At 42.6% G+C, this 23,297-nt stretch overlaps 1 protein-coding gene across 1 annotated transcript in view; it reads left to right on the top strand.

Annotated features, from left to right (window-relative positions):
* Nucleotides 1–23,297, top strand: part of STAC (SH3 and cysteine rich domain) — a 423,240-nt gene that overhangs the window by 368,569 nt on the left and 31,374 nt on the right. The window contains exon 8 of the mRNA XM_073630594.1: nt 3,093–3,175. Within this exon, the coding sequence (XP_073486695.1) occupies nt 3,093–3,175 (83 nt within the window). The remainder of the gene's footprint in view (nt 1–3,092; nt 3,176–23,297) is intronic.

The raw sequence follows: 23,297 nt of genomic DNA, 5'->3' as shown, positions 1-23,297 counted from the left end.
TTTGACATGCTGATCACTGAAACCTGAAGTTGGTGTTCTGCTATTGCCATTGAGGAATGTCTGGAGGTCTGTTAATTATATGCCTGGCTGATCTCTGTGGTGGGGATCGTTCATATTTGGTAAAAGCCCAAACTTATTTGTGGTGAAGGGCACGAGACTTGGTTGTCTCAAGATACGTTCACGGAGTCGTGGATAATTAAATGTTTTCACTTGTTCCGGGACTTTACTGTTTTTTAGAAGATTTGCACATGACTGATGTCTTCACTTGATGTTTGTGGACTTTTATTTGTATGAATGCGCATTTATTATACTGTATGTGTATATATAGATTCTAACATCCAATATTCTGATGTTTAGTGGGTGTTGCTCTGTGTACACTTTTTCACACTAAGCGCAAAATAATATCTTTGTATAACAGCAACATTATTTGGATGTCTAATGACCAGCATTGAAAGACAGCGTCTGATCACCATCAGCTAGTAAGGTTCATGGAATGCACATGTTCGCTCACTTACTGTATGCGATCCAGTTGTACTCTTGCTATTTTAATACAGATCATGTTTATTTTGTTTAATAAACCAGCCATTTTAAAAGATTAACAAGTTCACAAAAGTCTTTTTTTTTGTTTAGTCTAATCAATATAACCTGGCTTTAGGAAGCTGCTAACTTAAGTGAATTAATAATTTTACATCTGGAAAACATGTCAGCACTGATGGATTAAAATGCTTATCAGTCTCACCTCTTTCCACATTTTATTAGTAAGTCAGTGCTCTTAAGCTGTGAAGTATCAACTCCTCCAGAATTTACAGTATCATCTCATCATGTTCCTGAACCCACTCATCTACAGAATAGTAATTCAGAATTAGATGTGGCAGAGCCTATGCTGAGATATAATACAGAAATATTTCAGAATACATTTATGATTACAATGATGACGGTATTATATTAAAACATTAAATATTATATAATATCTATCTAGCTACAGTATATACAGTATATATTTAAATATAGATGTATCTATCTATTTATCTATATATAGATTCATTTATATAACGGTATAGATCTATACCATATATATATATATATATATATATATATATATATATATATATATATATATATATATATATATATATGATAGATAGATAGATAGATAGATAGATAGATAGATAGATAGATAGATAGATAGATAGATAGATAGATAGATAGAGTGTTTTCTTTATTATTTTACTTGACTTCTCTCTGCATAATCTAGGCTTTAAATAAACATACAGTATCTCACAAAAGTGAGTACACCCCTCACATTTTTGTAAATATTTTATTCTATCTTTTCATGTGACAACACTGAAGAAATTACACTTTGCTACAATGTAAAGTAGTGAGTGTACAGCTTGTATAGCAGTGTAAATTTGCTGTCCCCTCAAAATAACTCAACACACAGCCATTAATGTCTAAACCGCTGGCAACAAAAGTGAGTACACCCCTAAGTGAAAATGTCCAAATTGGGCCCAATTAGCCATTTTCCCTCCCCGGTGTCATGTGACTCATTAGTGTTACAAGGTCTCAGGTGTGAATGGGGAGCAGGTGTGTTAAATTTGGTGTTATCGCTCTCACTCTCTCATACTGGTCACTGGAAGTTCAACATGGCACCTCATGGCAAAGAACTCTCTGAGGATCTGAAAAAAAAAATTGCTGCTCTACATAAAGATGGCCTAGGCTATAAGAAGATTGCCAAGACCCTGAAACTGAGCTGCAGCAGCATGGTGGCCAAGACCATACAGCGGTTTAACAGGACAGGTTCGACTCAGAACAGGCCTCGCCATGGTCGACCAAAGAAGTTGTGTGCATGTGCTAAGTGTCATATCCAGAGGTTGTCTTTGGGAAATAGACGTATGAGTGCTGCCAGCTTTGCTGCAGAGGTGGAAGGTGGGGGGTCAGCCTGTCAGTGCTCAGACCATACGCCGCACACTGCATCAAATTGGTCTTTGTCGCTGTCGTCCCAGAAGGAAGCCTCTTCTAAAGATGATGCACAAGAAAGCCTGCAAAAAGTTTGTTGAAGACAAGAAGACGAAGCACATGGATTACTGGAACCATGTCTTGTGATCTGATGAGACCAAGATAAACTTATTTGGTTCAGATGGTGTCAAGCGTGTGTTGCGGCAACAAGGTGAGGAGTACAAAGGCAAGTATGTCTTGCCTACAGTCAAGCATGGTGGTGGGAGTGTCATGGTCTAGGGCTTCATGAGTGCTGTCCGCACTGGGGAGCTACAGTTCATTGAGGGAACCATGAATGCTAACATGTACTGTGACATACTGAAGCAGAGTATGATCCCCTCCCTTCGGAGACTGGGCCGTAGGGCAGTATTCCAACATGATAACGACCCCAAACACATCTCCAAGACGACCACTGTCTTGCTAAAGAAGCTGAGGGCAAAGGTGATGGACTGGCCAAGCAAGGCTCCAGACCTAAACACTATTGAGCATCTGTGGGGCATCCTCAAACGGAAGGTGGATGAGCACAAGGTCTCTAACATCCACCAGCTTCATGATGTTGTCATGGAGGAGTGGAAGAGGACACCAGTGGCAACCTGTGAAGCTCTGGTGAACTCCATGCTCACGAGGGTTAAGGCAGTGCTGGAAAATAATGGTGGCCACACAAAATATTGGCAGTTTGGGCCCAATTTGGACATTTTCACTTAGGGGTGTACTCACATTTTTTTGCCAGCAGTTTAGACATTAATGGCTGTGTGTTGAGTTATTTTGATGGGACAGCAAATTTACATTGTTATACAAGCTGTACACTCACTACTTTACATTGTAGCAAAGTTTCATTTCTTCAGTGTTGTCACATGAAAAGATAGAATAAAATATTTACAAAAATGTGAAGGGTGTACTCACTTTTGTGAGATACTGTATTTTTAATATAGTACTTGCAACTTTGTAAGGTTTCCTATGTTACAATTGTGCTGCTTGAAGAAAGTTGTATATTTTCTAGTAATTTACTTTGTCTTCTGATACTTGTTTTCAAAACTGACCAAAAAAAAATATATATTTTTTAAAAACTGAATGTATTCCTTTTCATTTTATTGTAGGTACCTTTATTTAAGGAATCAGTAGATGCTTTTGTTGCCTTGTACAGATTTATACCACAGGAAAGTGAAGACTTAGCTATGAGGTAATTTACCTTCCCTTTCCAAAACATATGCTGAGCTGTATACTTTTCGATCACTGTTCTTATTTTTATACCGGTCTATGAAACAATGGTGGGAAGACATAGACAGTTGAGTTTCTAAAGGAGTCATTTTTACCTTAGACTGTGTTAATGCAGAGTAAGGTTCAGGCAGATTACAGAAAATGTTACTGTATTTGAACACAGATTAGGGTGCAAAGTCCCCCTTTACCAAATCAGCCCAATAAATTTGTGAATACAAACTGGAGGAAGAGAAAATTAGACAAGACAACTAATTACACTAGATTTCCTTTTAGACAGGAAATCTGATTGCTGATTTAACCATCCTCTTTATTGTCTCTTCTTCCACATTACAAATGTAACAGCCAGGAAGTAGGAATGAAGGCTGGATTTACCATGACCATGGATTTTCAGCAAATCTTACAGATCCAAAATTCACAGTCCTGGTGAAATTGCACATAACACCATTTTTTTTTTAATCTTAACAGAAAATTGTATAAAATATTTACCTTAATTTTCCTTTCCTTATGCCAAACTATGGCAGCATACTAGTGATAGGCTCCGCCTCTCTTCCACTCCATCAGGACCAGTGAATAGCATAAATGAAAGGCCTAGTTAGGTCCCACCGCATTCTTTGTAATTAGCTAAATACCGAAACATACAAGGGTGGGTTGGTATGCTGCCATGGTTTGGCATCAGGAAAGGAAAATTACGGTAAGTATTAGATACAATTTTCCATTTTCCTGACGCCACCATGGCAGCATACTAGTGATAAATAACTAACTGAACGGGAGGGGGGTTCTACTTGTCGAATACATTTTTAAGTAGTATGGGACAGAAGACGGAACAGTCCTTCCTCTGCAGTCCACAAATGGCAAGATCTACTCCGTACCACTTGAAAATGTATTGTTGGGCGACCAGGATACTTCCCTGCAGATGGATTCTATGGACGCCTTTAAATGGGCACCCCATGAGGGCAATTGTGGATAGGGACTTCAAGTTCTCTACACATTCAATTTGTGTGACCCTCCTGAGTGATCCTCTGGGAAGTTAGGCAATGCTCAGATGACTATTAGATGGAGGTCTGTCTCTACCCTTGATACAACATGATTTACCGGACACAAGTCTACTCCTTCTGGAAAGAAAACAATATCTTTTTCTGAAGCTCTCCAAGCTTGAATCTCAGACATCCTTCTGCTTGAAGATCTTGCGATAGATACTGCCTAGTAGGTAATGTCACAAACTCAACACTGTTCTGTTGGAGCAAATGGTTGAACTGATTTGAAATTCAGCAACACTGATAGATTCCACTGGGAAAGATTCTCTTTCGTGATGGTCGAAAACCTTCTGTCTTCAAAATTTGTGCAAACGAAAGGATTTCTGGCACATTTAATCCTTGTTATTGCCAATCTAGTCAACACTTGCAATCTCAAGCAATATAGGCTAAGGCTCATGTCTAATCTGGTCTACAAGAAGTCCAGAACAGATTTTGGCATAGATGTTGTTAGTAAAGTGCCTTCTCACACTCCACAAGGTAGAGATCATCCTGAAGCAGGCTAGGTTCTCAAGCTTCCCCTATCAGTCGTCCTGCTTGCAGCCACGGCCTGCGTATGTGCAAAGGGAAATTGGCTTCTGTCTCATGAGATGAATGGCCACAAATACTCAAGGCCCTCATTGTCAAAATGGAGGAATGGATATGACTACCATGTTCACTCTCGACAGCCTCAAGAGGAATCTCATTAGGAGAAATGTTGTTGGAAAAATATATAGGCTAGATTGCCTAGATATATAGGCCTTGGAGAAAATCAAAGAATTTGTCCCCTCTGCCTTGGGGTGCGGAACTGATTGAGACATCCTCCTAAATTTGAAATTGCTGTGAGAAGCAATGTAGTCTGTCTGTGGTTGGTCCCACCTGTGGACCAGGTCATAGAAGACCTACAGTGTAGGGCCCACTCATGCTCTGGAAAGTTTGCATAATGGTCAGTCTGTCTGTTTGTTCGAGTCCCATAGGAGGTAAACTGCTTTCATAATTTGCAGGTGATTTCCTGACCCCAACAGCGTGGGGTTCACCTCTCTTAATAGCATATTGCCACAAGTTCCTCCTTGGTGATGAATATAGGCAACTGCTGCCATGTTGTTCTACTGCAGAGAGACTTATCTTCCTTTGATTCTGTGTAGTAAGACGAAAGGTGCTAAAGAAGCTGCTTGGATTTCCAGGCTATCTTTGCCAAAATGAATAGTAATTGTGATCTAGTCTAATGGTTCTAACGGGGTGACTTCATCAGATTCTCCCTCTTCAGCCACCACCGTATATCCTACTCATACTGAGTGACAGCTGATAACTGTGCCATACTCTGTTTCCTCTATTGTGCTAAGAATCCCAGCTTAACCTGTCGAAGTCAGAGCGCCCAAGGGATTATTGGTATGATGACATTGTGCTCCAAAAATTGAGGCACTGAGAAATGGTCAAACAAGTGGAGATTACTGTCTTTAGCATTCCTTCTTTGACTGCCACCGTTTTATCTGGTGGAAGCAGAACAGAGGGGTTGGCAGAGTACCTCCCGGCATACTAACTGTTAAGTTAGAGAGTTATTAAACCAGCCATATCCCCACAGGGTATTTATGAGAATCTCTTGGTGCGTCAGCAATTGTTTCAGACCTCTGGATAGAAGAATAATGTTGTCCAGGTAGCAGCGCACCCAGAGAACTTGTTCTCTGAGTGGAGCTAACACTGCACTGAGAACCCTTGTGAACAGTCTCGGAGAGCTGCATAGGCCAAAAGGCAGACTGTTAAATTGGAAATGCGTTTATCCGATCGCAAGCTTACCAATTACGAAAGAAATAAATATTTTGGGGTGTTTAGATAGTCATCGTGAAGATCCAAAAATAGCATTTTGCCATCTGGCTGCGCTGGTTTAATTGACTCCATTTTGAAGATCTCTAAGGGGATAAAAAGGTTTAACATCTTCAGATCTACAACCAGACGCTAGCCACCATCCCTTGCAAACTACATATAGGCTTGAATTGAAGCCTGTATATTCTTTTTGTGAATGGAATCAGGACGAAAACCCCCATAGGTCTGATATGTATGCATTATAGCAGCCCATCTGCCTAGAAGAATGGAACCTGCTGAGAGGAGGAACATTCCCTATTCCTTTGCTTCCCATCTTGCAGTAGCAGGACGGACTTCCTGTCACTCCTGGTATGGCTGTGTTACGTTTCCTACCAACAGAGATTTCCTGTTATAAGGTATCTTACACTGAACTTGCCTGAGAATATAAACACAGCCCAAAGTTTCAAACATCGTATCTGCTGTAGGCAGGGATTAAAGCAATGCTATCCAATCTCTAACAATGATAAAACCTGTATATACAAATAAAGGAGATTTTCTCTCCAGACTTTGCTGTTCTGAAGAAAGGGTGAATATGACTTTACCCATACAATTGGCCTGCTTGACTGTCTGGAAACATAATTCAATGGAGGGAAAACTGAAGCCAAGCAGTTCCGAGCCTTCCTCTGATGAGGAGGAGCTACTACTCTCTGCAGGCTGTCCACTCGCCAGAGTAGTGGAACTAAGTGGGTTAACGCCACCTGCCGAGGTGCCAGGATGCTCTTCTAGTGACAGGCAACTAGGGGGGGTCTGCCTGGCCGAGATAATTGAAATAAGTACAGCATAAAATTTCCACCCTCTTTAATAACAATGATATTTGAGTGTTACTTGTCAACTGCAAACTCCTCCAGGCAATCTTTACTCACCAGCCTATTGGGCATAGCTATTGCGCCACAGGCGCTGCAGGACTTTTACTGGGATGGTAGCATTGCTCTAGGAAGAAGCGATAAGACATCATCCTTGGAACTTTCCCCTTGAATGGGAGCAGCCTCTTGGGCTACGTTCCTCCAAAGAACGTTCACCTTCCGTGGCTCTTGAACTTAGAGAGCATGAGCATGAGGGGCTGAAAAAAATTCAAAGCAATCCGCAAGGGGAGGCATTCTTTTTCTAAAACTTACCACATGATGGTCTCTCACCTTTGAATTTGAGTCTTTTTGTATCAATGGTGACTGACTCATGGTTTGAGGACAAATAGGATGGCCAGCTGAAAAAAACAAGGATAGCTGAAAAGGAAAATAGCATCAGAGGATGAAAGGTTTAGAGATGAAAGAGAAAAATATACATTGGTAACAAAAAAATGAAAAAGTGTTCCTTTTTTTTTTCTTTTAAACAAACGTCTAAGGGAAATAAATAAATTATTGCCCATGCATACACATAAGAATACATGCATACACATATATACAAACACAGGGGTTTTTTTTTGTACTATACCTGAAACAAACAGCAGGGGGCATTGAAGGAAAACTTGCTTGTCCCAGGAAGCAGAGGGAAGAATGATCCAGAGCCAGGCAAAGGAGGCTCTGCCTGACCAAACCTCCAGGGCCGTTTGAGCCCCTGTAATTATCCCTAGAGATCTATAGATCTACCCTGTGACTCTGACCCTCATTAGTAACAAGAGGGCAGCTTTTCCCAAAAGAAAAATGGCGGTCGGTACTCCTGCCAGCCACTGTGCATGTGCAGACCGACGCAGCCCGATGATGTCATCAAGAGCGCCTCTAGCACAGAGAAAACAGTCCAGCACAGGATAAAACAAGCAAAAGGGCAAACATAATCAAAAAATGGAGCCAAAGAAGGCACAGAAAAAGAAAAGATCAAGGTAAAAAAGGGGAAACATATAGGGAGACAGAAAAGAAAAACAAAAGGGATAGGCAGCCCTGTGAGATACAAGGGACCAAAGGAGTGAAATGAATCAACTAGCTGCCCCCCCCAAGCCTCAGCCTGCAGACACTTACTTACTGGCAGATTTCGTTCCTAAAGAGGAAACACTGCAGGACCCCATCAAGACCCACAGAAGGGGTTCCCAGGCTGTTTAGCACAATTTAGCGGCCCGAGCGCAGGGACTTCGCACTGGGAGAGGCTCAACCCAGCCGGATGTGCACGGAGGCAGAGGTGGGGACATAGTACTGCTTAGTCTTCACTGGTGCATGGAGATATGAGGAAAAAAAAGAAAAATGGGGTGGGGCCTAACTAGGCCTTTAGTTTATGCTATTCACTGGTCCTGAGGGAATGTAAGAGAGGCGGAGCCTATCACTAGTATGCTGCCATGGTGGCATCAGGAAAATGCATTGCATGGCCTTTGAACCATGGGCAGAAGATTTAGAAGGGCCAATGAAGGGGTTTTGGAAAACCCAGCCTCTTGATAAAGAACAGGGTTCTTTAGGTTCTTGAGGGTTTAGAGCAGCCATGGAGTCAGTGTAAGTAGTTGGAGAGGATAGAAAAAGCTGACAAACTGCATAGGGAATAATTAGGGTTGTTAGAAAACTGTGCTTTGCCACTGATTGCAAGCTGTTTGACCAATCATCTCTGTGTTGCCTATTTTGGAGGCAGGGATCTTTATTATTGGGGTTTTTTGTTTTGAGGTGCTCAAAATCTACATTTGTAGCTTACCAACTGTCCTTGTAGCAGCATTTTGTTTGCAGCCCACCACTGCATCTTTTGGAAGAAAGATTAAAGTTAAGTGTAAGAGCAGGATCAATTTTCTTATATTGTTACAATACGTATACAGATACCTTCCATTTAATATGGAGTTTCTGAATCAAGTACACCCTGAACTTGTGATATTTTCCCTGCATTGCACAAAAGTTCTATAGAGCTTTACTGCCCTTTGAGGACACTGCTTATACAGTACTGTTCACCTTTTTTGCCACCTATTTTTTCATGTTTTAATGCTGCCTGTTTTTACACTGCTTTTTCATGTTGGGTCTCTTAATTCTTGCAGAAAAACGCCTCCCTAAGCTTTGTTTCTCTAATGTATTGCAGCCCAGTCCTGCTATTTAAAACTGTACCGCTGCTTACCCATTAATGCACTGATGTATTATCTGTGGTCTCTTAATTCTTAATGTGAGTTTATTGGAAATTGCCAGGTGGCAGGATTGTTTTAAATCAGTTAAAACAGGGACAGCCTCAGCCAACCACTGGCCAGTTTGTATGTACCAGCCAAAGTAGCTATATTACAGCTCGATGAAAAAGAATGGGCTGCTCCTAAAGCTACCTGGCTTTTTTAAACTGAAATGCTTTAGATTGGGGTGTTGCTAATGTATGTAAGGCAAGCTAATTGTAAGAGCAAAAATCACAGCCAGATTTGTGTACACTGATGCTGACCATGAAAATCGTATAGTTCTGTAATACCATGTTGAGATTTAGGGCATGCCCCAGACCTGTAATTTAAAGCGGTTGTAAACCTGCTGGGAAAAAAAAACCCTGCAAGATAAAGGCATAATGTGCTAGTATGCATCGCATACTAGCACATTATGAAATATGAAGCCCTCTTAGCGGCGCCCAGTCACCGCTGAGAAAACTGACATCTTCTCCCATCCTTTCATCTGGGATTGCAGGCTATGTCGCTGTGAGTGGCCGGAGCTGCGATGGCGTCACTCTCGCGCATGCGTGCGGGAGCCCACGTTTATGGCAAGAAGCTCTGAAGTTCCGGCACAGTATGCCAGACCTTAAGAGCGTGTGCGCCGCTGATATCAGCGGCTGTATGCAGGGTGAATATCTCCTAAACCGTGCAGGTTTGGGAGATATTCATTTTATCTACAGGTAAGCCTTATCATAAGCTTACTTGTAGGTAAAAATAAGAAAGCGGGGTATACAACTGCTTTAAAGGATTCCAGTTTTAGCTTCATCCCAAACCCCCTACCAGAATGTACATAGACTTTATAGAGACTTTGTACAAAGAAACATTTCCCCTCTTAATGCTCAGTCACTCTACATAGTTATATATGTGAGCTCATTTGTATTCTAACAACAGTGCCCATATTGTGCTACATCTACAATCACAGCATGAACGTAGTAACTAATAAAGCAGAGACAGTGGGGAATTGACAAATAGTGGCACAGGCATAAGGCATAAAATGGAACAGATCCTGCTCCAAAAAGGGGTCACAAGCTGTTTGCTCCCTCTACCTGACTCCCCCTGCCTAGGTGAGAGCAAGAGGGAGGAGAACAGCTGTTAACCTTACTTTTGCCGGGGTTATTGGCAGGGAATGGAGCTTTCTTTAGGAAGGAAAAATAGTTTGTACTTAAAAAAAGATAGAAAAGCCAGGGTCTTGGTGGAATGTATGATTGGGATCTAGCCTTGCATATCACAAGGTGGATTTATCCATAATTGCATTTGAGTTGTCTAGGATTCACTTTCCCTAAGGAATCTACTTGTCTGCAATTTCTCCACATTTCAGTTTTGGGCAGAACACTGGCTTTTAGGCTTTTTGGATTCATAATATCTGCATTGTTATTGCTTATCTAACCCTTGACTGTTTGAGGAAGCAAATATCTATTCAACATGTCTTTTAATTATGGATGGAGTTTTGCAACATTTCTATATTCCAGTCAAGGGTGGAGCATTGGTCATTTGGACATTCTGTGTAACATACAATGCCTACCTCTGCCATCTGCTATTTGCTTCCTAGGTATACGCTTCATTCCCTGTGGCTCCACACTCATCCTTGTTGTATATGCCCATATGTCCTTACCCATTGACTACTCTTTGGCCTATTAGTCATAGGCGTGTGGGTATTTTTTTAAATTAGAGTATATTGTCTGATAGACAATAGGCACAAATATTGCTCAGCAGCTGAACTGTATGAACGCAGCTTAGTTAGGCTGAAATATAAGGAGGAGAGACAAGGTTTAATCTTAAAATAAACATTACAGTGTATTATTTGAGAGACAATAGCCACAAATAGTGTACAGTTGTACAGTTGGACTTGCAGATACCCCCCCCCCCCCGCACTGCGCTCTTACTGAGCTCAGTGGGGAGAACTGTCACAGAGACCTGTGTCTCTATTTACACTGTGAAGGATGTGATTGGGCACAGCTGTCATGTGATCAGGAGGCCCATATTCTGATCCCGTCTTGGCTGTGTCCTGTGATCACAGCCATCACAGGATCGTGCTGCCTCGTGCCCGCGAGTGGGCTCTCATTCTGTGGGGCATTCCCGTACATCCACTCAGAACGACGAAAGGCCAACTGGCCATTTATGTACAGTGGCCAGGTGGGAGGAGGTTAAAAAAGTTTAAAACAAGTTGATATAATACACCTCTCTATCGATTTACTAATGATGGCAGCATAGGGATTACAAATAGTCAAGGTTGAATAAAAAAGCGGTTCAAAAAGTTCCAGCTGGAAAAACATTGTGTGGCACCTTTAAAGTTTTGGAGAACTGGAATAGACCTCAAATGTCAAGATGCAACACTGGATTTTCCCGCCAGCAAACATTTGTTATTTGGAGCTGAAGTCCAACTTCAGAAACATTGTGGGACACCTTTACTGTGACAGAGCACTAGTATAGGCCACAGACTTCAAGGTGAAATGCAGGATTTACCCTACAGCAAACTGCGGAAACATTGTGTGGCACCCTTACAGTGAGCAATGAAATAGGGTGCACATGGAGACACAGATCAGGATTTACTCTGCAAGAAACATTAGCAATTGTAGCAGCTAAGGTGCAACTACGGAAACATTATATGGTGCTTTACAGCGCCGAAGCATTGGATTAGGCTGCAAACCTTGAGGTGTAACACAGCATTTAAATGTGAACAAATATCTGCGCTAACTAGAAAGATTAGCTGCCAGCATAGTTTGTTGATTCATCAAACGCATAATTTAAAAAATCAAAATGCAGCGCTACATTAAAACAAAATTATCAAGTGAATATGATAGTCCATAAAAATTTTTGGAGAGTAGAAATGACGTGAAGCCTCCACCAAACTTCAGTGTGCACAAAGAAAGCACACCACACCCACGTGCTGCCAATCTGCTTACCAGAAAAATATGAAAAGCATGCAATGTAATCATATGATGCCAAGGCTCAACAGTAACTCAGAATGACACTCCATCACAGACAGCCAGAAGATGGGAAAAGCCAGGTGGTCACATATCATCAGGATATCAAGGTACACATGGGAAGATGAATGGATTATGCAGTCACCAGCAGGATAACCCTTCTTCTTCCTTCTCTCTCCGGCTCAGAGCTTTGTCCTGTTGTAAAAGTATGGTTGCATTGACTTCTTTGGATTTTAGTTTTGTCTGCAGCACCTCTTCTGCCAGAGATGATGGACCCCCTAAAGAGCAGGGTCAGATGAGCCAGCAGAAATAGCCCTCTGCAGGGACATAGGATCCTCCAGTATCTCAGGTCTTGGGTTGTCTCAGGTGTTCAGTGAAGGGACAACACAGTAACACAGGATTTACCCTGCAGCAAACATTAAACATTTGGCAGCTGAAGTACAGCTGCAGATACAATGTGTGACACCTTCACAGTGCCAGAGCACTGAAATAGGGCAGAAACTTTAAGACTCAAGGCAAGATTTAGCCTGCAGCAAACATTTTAAATTCCTAAGCTGAGGTGCAATCGGGGAAACACAGTGTGGCGACTTAACAACCAGAGCACTTCAATATTGCACAAACTTTGGGTCGCAAAGCAGGATTTACACTACAGCAAACATTAGAAATTTGGCAGCTCAGGTAAACATACAGATACATTGTGTGGCACCTTTACTGTGCTGGTGTACAGGTAAGAGCCAGAAATGGTGGCAGTAGCTGGTTAGGTGGGTGGTATCTTTTTTTTTTGGACCGTATGACACTTAAAAGTTTAGTCTATAGAAGCCTATGAATAAAACAAAAAAACCTGCGCTGGCAACTCACCATAAAAAAATATATATATATAAAGAATAATAAATAATAAGATATAAAAAGCAAATAGAATTGAATATGCACAAAATGATGTAGACTGTGTAAGATTGGCAAAAATGCCACTAGGAGCTGTGCGACTAAAAAACAATTGAATGTCGCTACACTGGTGCAATTGCTAAGAAATGTGACAGATAAACTGACATTTGTGACCACAAATACAAGTGTATAAACCTCTTATTAGATAAATACCAAATGATATGTGAAAACAGAGTGTAGAGATTAAATCATAACTTTCTATTAACGGAGAGTCCTTTACATCATGGTATTCCTTCACAAAATCAGTCAATAGACTTCAAGCTTTTCCATCCACAGACTAGGTTTGGGCATGGAGATAGGCTAGTGCTGGTAATAATTATGAAGAGACCTTGGGAACCACGGACCTCACGTTCCACCCGAAAATAAAGAAGAAAGCATATAGTGTAAAACCTATGACACCGTGAGATCACCTGCGCATAACAGCGCTACTCACGGAACCGATGTGCAGAGCAGGCATTCAGATATCCAGTCGGTGTTCGCTGCTATACGGCATGCGTTCCACCGACTCCAGGAAGTGATGTCACTGGTTCTCAGGTTCTCAGGCGTAAGCCAGATGTTTCGTCGACGCGTTTCACCCCTCCCCCAGGGCGTTATCAAAGACTTTGATAACTATTTTCGGGTGGAACGTGAGGTCCGTGGTTCCCAAGGTCTCTTCATAATTATTACCAGCACTAGCCTATCTCCATGCCCAAACCTAGTCTGTGGATGGAAAAGCTTGAAGTCTATTGACTGATTTTGTGAAGGAATACCTTGATGTAAAGGACTCTCCGTTAATAGAAAGTTATGATTTAATCTCTACACTCTGTTTTCACATATCATTTGGTATTTATCTAATAAGAGGTTTATACACTTGTATTTGTGGTCACAAATGTCAGTTTATCTGTCACATTTCTTAGCAATTGCACCAGTGTAGCGACATTCAATTGTTTTTTAGTCGCACAGCTCCTAGTGGCATTTTTGCCAATCTTACACAGTCTACATCATTTTGTGCATATTCAATTCTATTTGCTTTTTATATCTTATTATTTATTATTCTTTATATATATATATATTTTTTTATGGTGAGTTGCCAGCGCAGGTTTTTTTGTTTTATTTATAATCAAAGTCGTAGCACTCGCATCCAGCAGCTGCAACACGTTAGGTTATATTAATAATTTTTTTTTGCGAGCGCTGTTTTTTATCTATTTATATAGAAGCCTATGGACCAGATGTGGCCCTTTGCTTGCCTTTTATCCAGCCCTTTGAGCACTATTTCTCCCACTAATACTAACAATGAGACACTCTTCCTTTTGCTAACACCAAAAATGGGGCATTATTCCTGTTGTTGACTTCAACAAAAGGGCACCCACTATTCCTTGCACTAACACCAGCGATGGGGCACTATTTTTCCCACTGACACCAGCGATGGGGCACTATTTCTCCCACTGACACAAGCGCTGTGGCCCTATTCCTTCCACTGATACCGATTATGGGGTAATATTCCTTCCACTGACACCAGCTATCTGGCACTATTTCTTCCACTGATATCAATTATGGGGTACTATTCCTCCACTGATATCAACAACGGGGCACAATTCTTCCCACTAATGCCTATGATGGTAACCCATCCTTCCCACTGACACCAATGATGTGGTACTATTCCTCCCACTAGCACCAACAATGGGGCACTATTCCTACCACTGATACCAATGATGGGGCACTATTCCCCCCACTGACACCTACTATACGGGAACTATTCCTCCCATTGATATCAATTATGGGGTACTATTCCTCCACTGATATCAACAATGGGGCACTATTCCTCCCAGTAATACTAATGATGGGGTACTATTCTTCCCATTGGTACCAACGATGGAGCACTATTCCTCCCATTGATACCAATGATGGGGCACTATTCCTCTCACTAGTACCAATGATGGGGTGCTAGTCGCCATCCTACTGACCACAGGAGCTATGTATTGTTTCAATGTCCCACGAACAACCAAACAAGAGATATAGTTTACTCCCACTGGCCACAGTCTGGCCCCAATAAAGTTTGAAGGGCAGTAAACTGGCCCTCTGTTTAGAAAGTTTGGTGACCCTTGGTCTATGGCATTGGCATCAGGGGTTTTGTTGTGATCAGTAATTCAAGACTGGTTCATTTTAATGAAAGTGAGTCAATCTCTTAGGCGAGGGACAGGCAGATTTGCCTCTCTGTAACAAAACCTCCTGTTATGTTGAAATCCCTCTCAAACAGTACACTGAAGAGCAATCCAACACATTCTGTGCAAGATCTCACCCGTGGTCACTCTAGACACCCATAGTCCATGGTGTACTCACTTCTGAGATTGTCTGCATCAGCCTTGAACCTAATGGAGTCAGCAAGCATGTAGTTCAGGTGCTGTCTGCAACTGGAACTGGCCCTTGTGATTTGAAAAAACTCTTTAAAGCATTCCTGAGTCAGCCACTGATGCCCCTCCTTCTGGGAATCAGAGGACTGGAGCCACATTGCCATCAGGAAATACAGCAAAAAGGTTTTTACTCAGCCCCTTCTGAAAGTGCTGAATTTTGGACTCCCTTTGGGATGGTGGGAGTAGATAGGCCGTTTTATTCCTCATCAGTGGATCCCACTTGGCAGTAAGCTCATACTGAGGGGACATCATTAACTCTTGCTGCTTCCTGACTGATGTCTCTTCCCTCTATGGTCCTCATGGGGCCTTATTCTCAATATCTGAAATGAGAAATACTTGCAAAGGATCATCCTTTTGCAGCAAAGCAGTGATTTTGTGATTAAATAAATCTGACAACACCTTATTACCAGTTTGTGGAGCTTTGACAGGATTAGCAGAAGAGAAGGAAGTGGGGTGTGTTAGTAGCAGTTGCAGTCAACTTGTTTCTTTGCACCTAGGAAGAGGAAGCAGAGGAAGGCTTTGTCAGCCACTCAAATACCTCCTCCTAAGTGTAAAGGCAGCTATGGCAATATTGATAATAAATATGGTGCTTTCGTGCACAAGTATGCATTGGCGTGCTTTAAACAAAGAACAGCCTTGCCTGTGTCATCAACAAGTGTATGCTGTGAAAAAAGGTCCTAAAAAAATAAAATATGTACATCCCCAAATATATATATTGTAAATAAAATATAAAGGCTGGGAATCCTACACAGATTGTCAACCCTCCTTAAACTACTGAAATTGACTGCTGTGAATGTAACCTTTTATAGTGAAAGGGCTGGCACCTAACAGAGCTCCATTATTGGCCCTTCTAAGCCAGCTGACCTACATTCAAAGGCTATGTGGTGTATCATGATTACAAATATTTTCGTTTGATGAATTCTTGCATTCGTTTGCTGGGCCCGTAAACCTCAAACATGCAGGATTCACTTGGAACTCATGGTAACTCTGAACTGGAACATCTTCTCTAGGGATGAGCCGAACACCCCCCGGTTCGGTTCGCAACAGAACATGCGAACAGGCAAAAAAATTGTGCGAACACCATTAAAGTCTATGGGACGTGAAAAATCAAAAGTGTTCATTTTGAAGGCTTATGTGCAAGTTACTGCCATAAAAAGTGTTTGGGGACCCGGGTCTTGCCCCAGGGAACATGTATCAATGCAAAAAAAGTTTTAAAAATGGCCATTTTTTTGGGAGCAGTGATTTTAATAATGCTTAAAGTAAAACAATAAAAATGAAATATTCCTTTAAATATCGTGCCTGGGGGGTGTTAGTATGCCTGTAAAGTAGCGCATCTTTCCCATGTTCATAACAGTGCCACAGAAAAATGACATTTCTAAAGGAAAAATGTCATATAAAACTGCTCTCAGCTGTAATGTATTGTCAGATCCCGGCAATATAAATAAAAATACCAAAAATAAGAGAAAAAAAGGGGAACCCCACACCAAAATCTTTAAAAAAATTGCGCGGGGGTCCCCCAGGCCCACAGTCACTATATAAACTAAACAGCAGTATATATACTATATGACGTTGAAATATTATATCAAAAATTTTAATTACATGCCCCTGTTAAACAGGGGCAGAAAAATTGGGCCTTGGGTGGTGGTGGTGGTGCCCTAAACCAAAAATATTGTTGGAAGCTAGTATCATCAAGATTAAGGAGTAATAGGATAGTCAGCATAGGCAGTCTTCAAGGGATCCCACATCCATATCAAATTCAATCTGTTACATCATCATCAGGTGCTTGATAGCTGCTGATCCCAAACTGATTAATTTTTATAAATGTGAGCCTATCAACGGAGTGTGTGGACAGGCGCATGCTTTGATCCGTTATAAACCTCCAGCAGCACTAAATGTGCGTTCAAAAAGCACACTGAATGCAGGACAGGCCAGTAGCTCAATTGCATATTGAGCAAGTTCTGGCCAGTGGTCCATCCTCAAGACCCAGTATTTCAGTGGATGCTCTGTTGGAGAGTTCTTCAAGTCTGCTCTTGCCCCTAGATATTCCTGCACCACATAATGCAGACGCTAGCAATGGTTGCTTGAACCGATCAGACCTTGGCGCTAAGAACTGAAAAATTGTTTAACTACTTGCCGCCCGCACTATAGCCGAAATACGGCTACAGCACGGGCCTTAATTGCTGGAAGGGTGTCCATGGACGTCCTCCCAAGCAAGCTCTGTCTGTGCGTCCCTGCGGGTCGCGCGCGGCGTGCTCTCTGATCACCGAGTCTATGAAACTTGGATGATCACAGATCAGAGTAAGGGGTTGATCCCGGCCCCTTACCACGTGATCAGCTGTCAGCCAATGACGGCTGATCACCTGATGTAAACAGAAGATCGGTAATCAGTATTTTTTCCCCTCCCGCTGTCAGCGGGAGGGAAAATAAAGCCGGTCACCGGCTTCTGTCAGAGGGACATCGGTCCCTCACACAGAGAGCCATGGCTGCATTTTCTGTGCCCACCAGTGCCAGCTGCCAGTGCCCACTGTGCCACCTACCAGTGCCACCTATCAGTACCCACCAGTGTCACCTACCAGTGCTCACAGTGCCACCTACCAGTCCCACAGTGCCACCCATCAGTGCTGCCAATTAATACCCATCAGTGTCTCATAATCAGTGCCACAGATTAATGCTGCCTACCAGTGTCACCTACCAGTGCCTACCAGTGCCCATCAGTGCCACCCATTAGTGATCATCAGTGCCCATCAGTGCCACCTATCAGTGCCCTTCAGTGTCACCCATCAGTGCCCTTCAGTGCCACCCATCAGTGCCAACTATCAGTGTCCATCAGTGCCAACCATCAGTGCCAGGCATCAGTGCCACCTCTCAGTGCCACCTATTAAAGCCACCTAATCATTGCTTATCAGTGCCACCTATCTGTGCACATTAGTGCTGCCTTATCAGTGCCTATCAGTGCCAATCATTGCTGCCTATCAGTGTCGCCTATCAGTGCCCATCAGTGCAGCCCATCAGTGCCCATCAGTGCAGCCTCATCAGCGCACATCAGTGAAGGAGAAAAATTACCTGTTTTCAAAATTTTATAACAAACTATGAAACGGGGTTTTTTTCAAAATTTTCGGTCCTTTTTCGTTTTATTTAGCAAAAAATAAAAAACCCAGCAGCAATTAAATACCACAAAAAGAAAGCTCTATTTGGGTGAAAAAAATGATAAACATTTCAGTGTAGCATGACTGCGCAATTGTCATTCAAAGAGTGACAGCGCTGAAAGCTGAAAATTGGTCTGGGCAGGAAGAGGGTTTAAGTGCCCAGTAAGCAAGTGGTTAAAGGCATCGGTCAGATGGCCACCTTCTCCACCGCTCTTCCTCTGACTGAATGAAGCCTCAGCAACATGTTGTCCAGCACCAGTATATAATAACCTCCCAGGGTCTGGAAAATGCGTTGCACAAATCTTTCTTCAAGGTCTCCTGAAGATGTTTCATCCTCTGCGCCCTCTGCGAAGGTAGGATGAGTTCTGTAACCTTACCCTTGTAACATGGATCAAGAAGGGCTGCCAGCCAGTAATGATCCCTCTCCTTGATACAACAAATCTTAAGGTCCTTTCGCAGGCTTTGCAGAATCAGGGAGGAAATGCAGCGTAAGTTTGCAGAGGCATTCGATTCTGAGTCCTCTGGGTCACTAAGGATCACATGATCCGTAACTACCTCCTTCCAGCCACGTACAATTCCTTAGGTTTCTGGGGACTGAAAACCATCCCTTGAAGACTGCCGCTGAGTGTTATCCTATACATCCATGCTGACACAACCCTCCTCCTCTTCTTCCTGTGTGTTTGGCAGGCCCGCAGGAATGCTATCTGGATAAAGGGGGTCTTGAGAGGAGAGGAAGTCTTCCTCTTCCTCATGCTGTTCTGCCTCAAGTGCCCTGTCCATGATTCCACGAAGCGTGTGCTCCAGCAGGAAAACTAGAGGGACAGTGTCACTGATGCATGCATTGTTGTTGCTCACCATCCTTGTGGCCTCCCCAAATGGTGACAGGACAGTGCATCAGTAGTCACTGGCATGGAGAAAAAGAAGCAAAGCTCCCCTGACCCTGTCCTGGTGCCATACTCGCACAGGTACTCATTGATGGCCCTCTGCTGTGTGTGCAGCCACTGCAGCATTGCCAACGTTGAGTTCCACCTGGTGGGCATGTCACAAATGAGGCAGTTGGTGGGCAGGTTGCATTCCATTTGAACGTCAGCCAGCCAAGCACTGGCATTGTATGACCTGCGGAAATGACCACAGACTTTTCTGGCTTGCCTCAGGAGATCCTGTAAGCCTGGGTACCTGCTCAAGAACCGCTGCACCCCCAAATTCAGGACGTGTGCTAAACATGGAACATGGATCAAGTGTTCCTGTCAGAGGGCGGAGAGAGGGTTGGTACCATTGTCACATACAACCATTCCTGGCTGAAGCTGACGTGGCGTCAATCACCTCTGAGCCTGCCCCTGCAGAGCTTTTTCTTTGATGTGGGTCTTTCAAGTCCTGTTGCCAACAGACTGCATGGCAGGTCATCATATGTCTGGTCAAGCATGTGGTGCCCAAGCGGCTGCTGTTCTGGCCATGCTTGATCCGCTTCAGACATAGGTTGTAAACAGCAATGGTGAGATCTGCTGCACACGTGTTGAAAAAGGCCCACACCAAGGAAGTCAGCGGGGGGTCAGCAGTGCCCTGGACCTGCAGAGCTCTGCGGTGTGATGCAATAGGGTGGCTGCCCTTAAGCTGCCCCCTAGAGGAAATCCTGCCCCATTGGAGTTGTGCCTCCTCCTCCTACTCACTTTCCTCCTCTCTTCTCTCAGGCACCCAAGTACAGTCAGTGACCTCATTATCCCCTCGTCACTGGAGCAAACTTGGCAGTATGCTGCAGCTGGGGGAACATGCCAGTTTCTTGTCCTTCTTGAGCACCCCCTCTCTCTAGGCTCACGTTACTCTCTTCCTTAACCTGGGAACCAACATTGGAGTCTTCAAATCGCTGCACATCCTCCAGCAGCATGTACCCGACACTGTGGTCGAATAATTCTGAGGAATCTTCTGTACATGATGGTGGGGCTATGGAAGGAGTGACTGTGGAAAAGCAGCCAGTGGAATAGGCCGCTTTGGCAGCTGCATTTGAAGGCAAACTACTCTGAGCCAGGGTGACAGAGGTTGAGGAGGATGAGGACGGCTTTGTTATCCACTCCAACAACTCTTCTGCATGTTGTGGCTAAATAACAGGTCCAGCAGCAGAAAAAAAGGACAAACGTGCCCCACGGCCACCTGCAGAGGATGCATCATGTCCATGACCACCACTGTTGACTGTAGACACAGAGGCTGCATGCCCTCTTTTATTGGCCTGTGAGCATCTGCCTCTCCTTGGTGGCCTTCCGGACAGTATGTGTTTTTGTTTTGCAACACCACACTACACTGTATTAGACACTGTGTACACCGCCTGAAGTGTATTAGAAACTGTGCACACTGTATTAGATACTGTGTACACCACCAGAAATGTAGTAGAAACTGTACACACAGTATTAGATACTGTGTACACCGCCTGTACTGTATTAGATACTGTGTACATCACATGAAGTGTAGAAGAAGCTGTACACACTGTATTAGATACTGTGTATACAGCCTGCTCTGTATTAGAAACTATACTACGGCTGCACTATATTGTGTACTGTGTACACCACCAGAAAAGTAGTAGAAACTGTACACACTGTATTACATACTGTGTACAGCGCCTGTACAGTATTAGAAACTGTAAAATGGCTTCACTGTATTTTATACTGTGTACACCACCAGAAGTGTAGTAGAAACTGTACACACTGTATTAGATACCGTGTACACTGCCTGAAGTGTATTACAATCTGTACACACTGTATTAGATACTGTGTACACCACCCGAAATGTATTAGAAACTGTACACACTGTAATAGATACTGTGTACACCTCCTGCACTGTATTAGAAACTGTACTACGGCTGCACTCTATTGTGCACTGTGTACACCACCAGAAGTTTAATAGAAACTGTACACACTGTATTAGATACTGTGTACACCACCAGAAAAATAATAGAAACTGTACACACTGTATTAGATAATGTGTACACCTCCTGAAGTGTATTATAAACTGTGCACACTGTATTAGATACTGTAATGCCTGCACTGTATTAGAAACTGTACAACGGCTGCACTGTATTTTATACTGTGTACACCACCTGCACTGCATTAGAAACTGTACAACAGCTGCACTGTATTGTGTACTGTGTACACCACCAGAAGTGTAGTAGAAACGGTACACACTGTATTAGATACCGTGTACACCATCTGCACCGTATTAGAAACTGTACAACGGCTGCACTGTATTGTATACTGTGTACACCACCAGAAGTGTAGTAGAAACTGTACACACTGTATTAGATACTGTGTATAACACCATAAAAGTAGTAGAAACTGTACATACTATATTAGATAATGTGTACACCACCTACACTGTTTTAGAAACTGTACAATGGCTGCACTGTATTGTATACTGTGTACACCGCCAAAAGTGTACTAGAAACTGTACACACTGTATTAGATACCTCTGTAATCCACCTAACGTGTATTAGAAACTATACTACAGCTGCACTCTATTGTGTAGTGTGTACACCACCAGAAGTGTAGTAGAAACTGTACACACTGTATTAGATACTGTGTACACCACCAGAAATGTATTAGAAACGGTATAAACTGTAATATATACTGTTTACACCACCAGAAAAGTAATAGAAAGTGTACACACTGTATTAGATACTGTGTACACCACCAGAAAAGTAGTAGAAACCATACACACTGTATTATATACTGTGTACACCGCCTGCACCGTTTTAGAAACTGTACTACAGCTGCACTGTATTTTGTACTGTGTACACCACCAGAAGTGTAGTAGAAATGGTACACACTGTATTAGATACTGTGTACGCCGCCTGCACTATAGTAGAAACTGTACAATGGCTGCACTGTATTTTATTCTGTGTACACCACCAGAAGTGTAGTAGGAACTGTACACACTGTATTCGAATCTGTGTACACCACAAGAAAAGTAGTGGAAACTGTACACACTGTATTAGATACTGTGTACACTGCCTGAAGTATATTAGAAACTGTACACACTGTTTTAGATACTGTGTACATCACCAGAAATGTAGTAGAAACTGTACACACTGTATTAGATACTGTGTACAACACCTGCACTGCATTAGCAACTGTACTACGGCTGTACTGTATTGTGTACTTTGTCACCACTGTACTTTGTACTTTGTAGTAGAAACTGTACACACTGTAATAGATACTGTGTTCACCACCAGAAAAGTAATAGAAACTGTACACACTGTATTAGATAATGTGTACACCGCCTGAAGTGTATTATAAACTGTGCACACTGTATTAGATACTGTACTGCCTGCACTGTATTAGAAACTGTACAACAGCTGCACTGTATTTTATACTGTGTACACCACCAGAAGTGTAGTAGAGACTGTACACACTGTATTAGATACTGTGTACGCCGCCTGCACTGTATTAGAAACTGTACAATGGCTGCACTGTATTGTATACTGTGTACACCACCAGAAGTGTAGTAGAAACTGTACACACTGTAATAGATACTGTGTATACCACCAGAAAAGTAGTAGAAACTGTACATATTGTATTAGATACTGTGCACACTGCCTACACTGTATTAGAAACTGAACAATGGCTGCACTGTATTGTATACTGTGTACACCACCAGAAGTGTAGTAGAAACTGTACATACTGTATTAGCTACTGTGTACACCGCCAAACGTGTATTAGAAACTGTACTACAACTGCACTCTATTGTGTAAT

Source organism: Aquarana catesbeiana, linkage group LG05 (assembly GCF_042186555.1).
Source record: "Aquarana catesbeiana isolate 2022-GZ linkage group LG05, ASM4218655v1, whole genome shotgun sequence".
NCBI lineage: Eukaryota > Metazoa > Chordata > Amphibia > Anura > Ranidae > Aquarana > Aquarana catesbeiana.
This window is presented reverse-complemented; position numbering and strand designations above follow the sequence as displayed.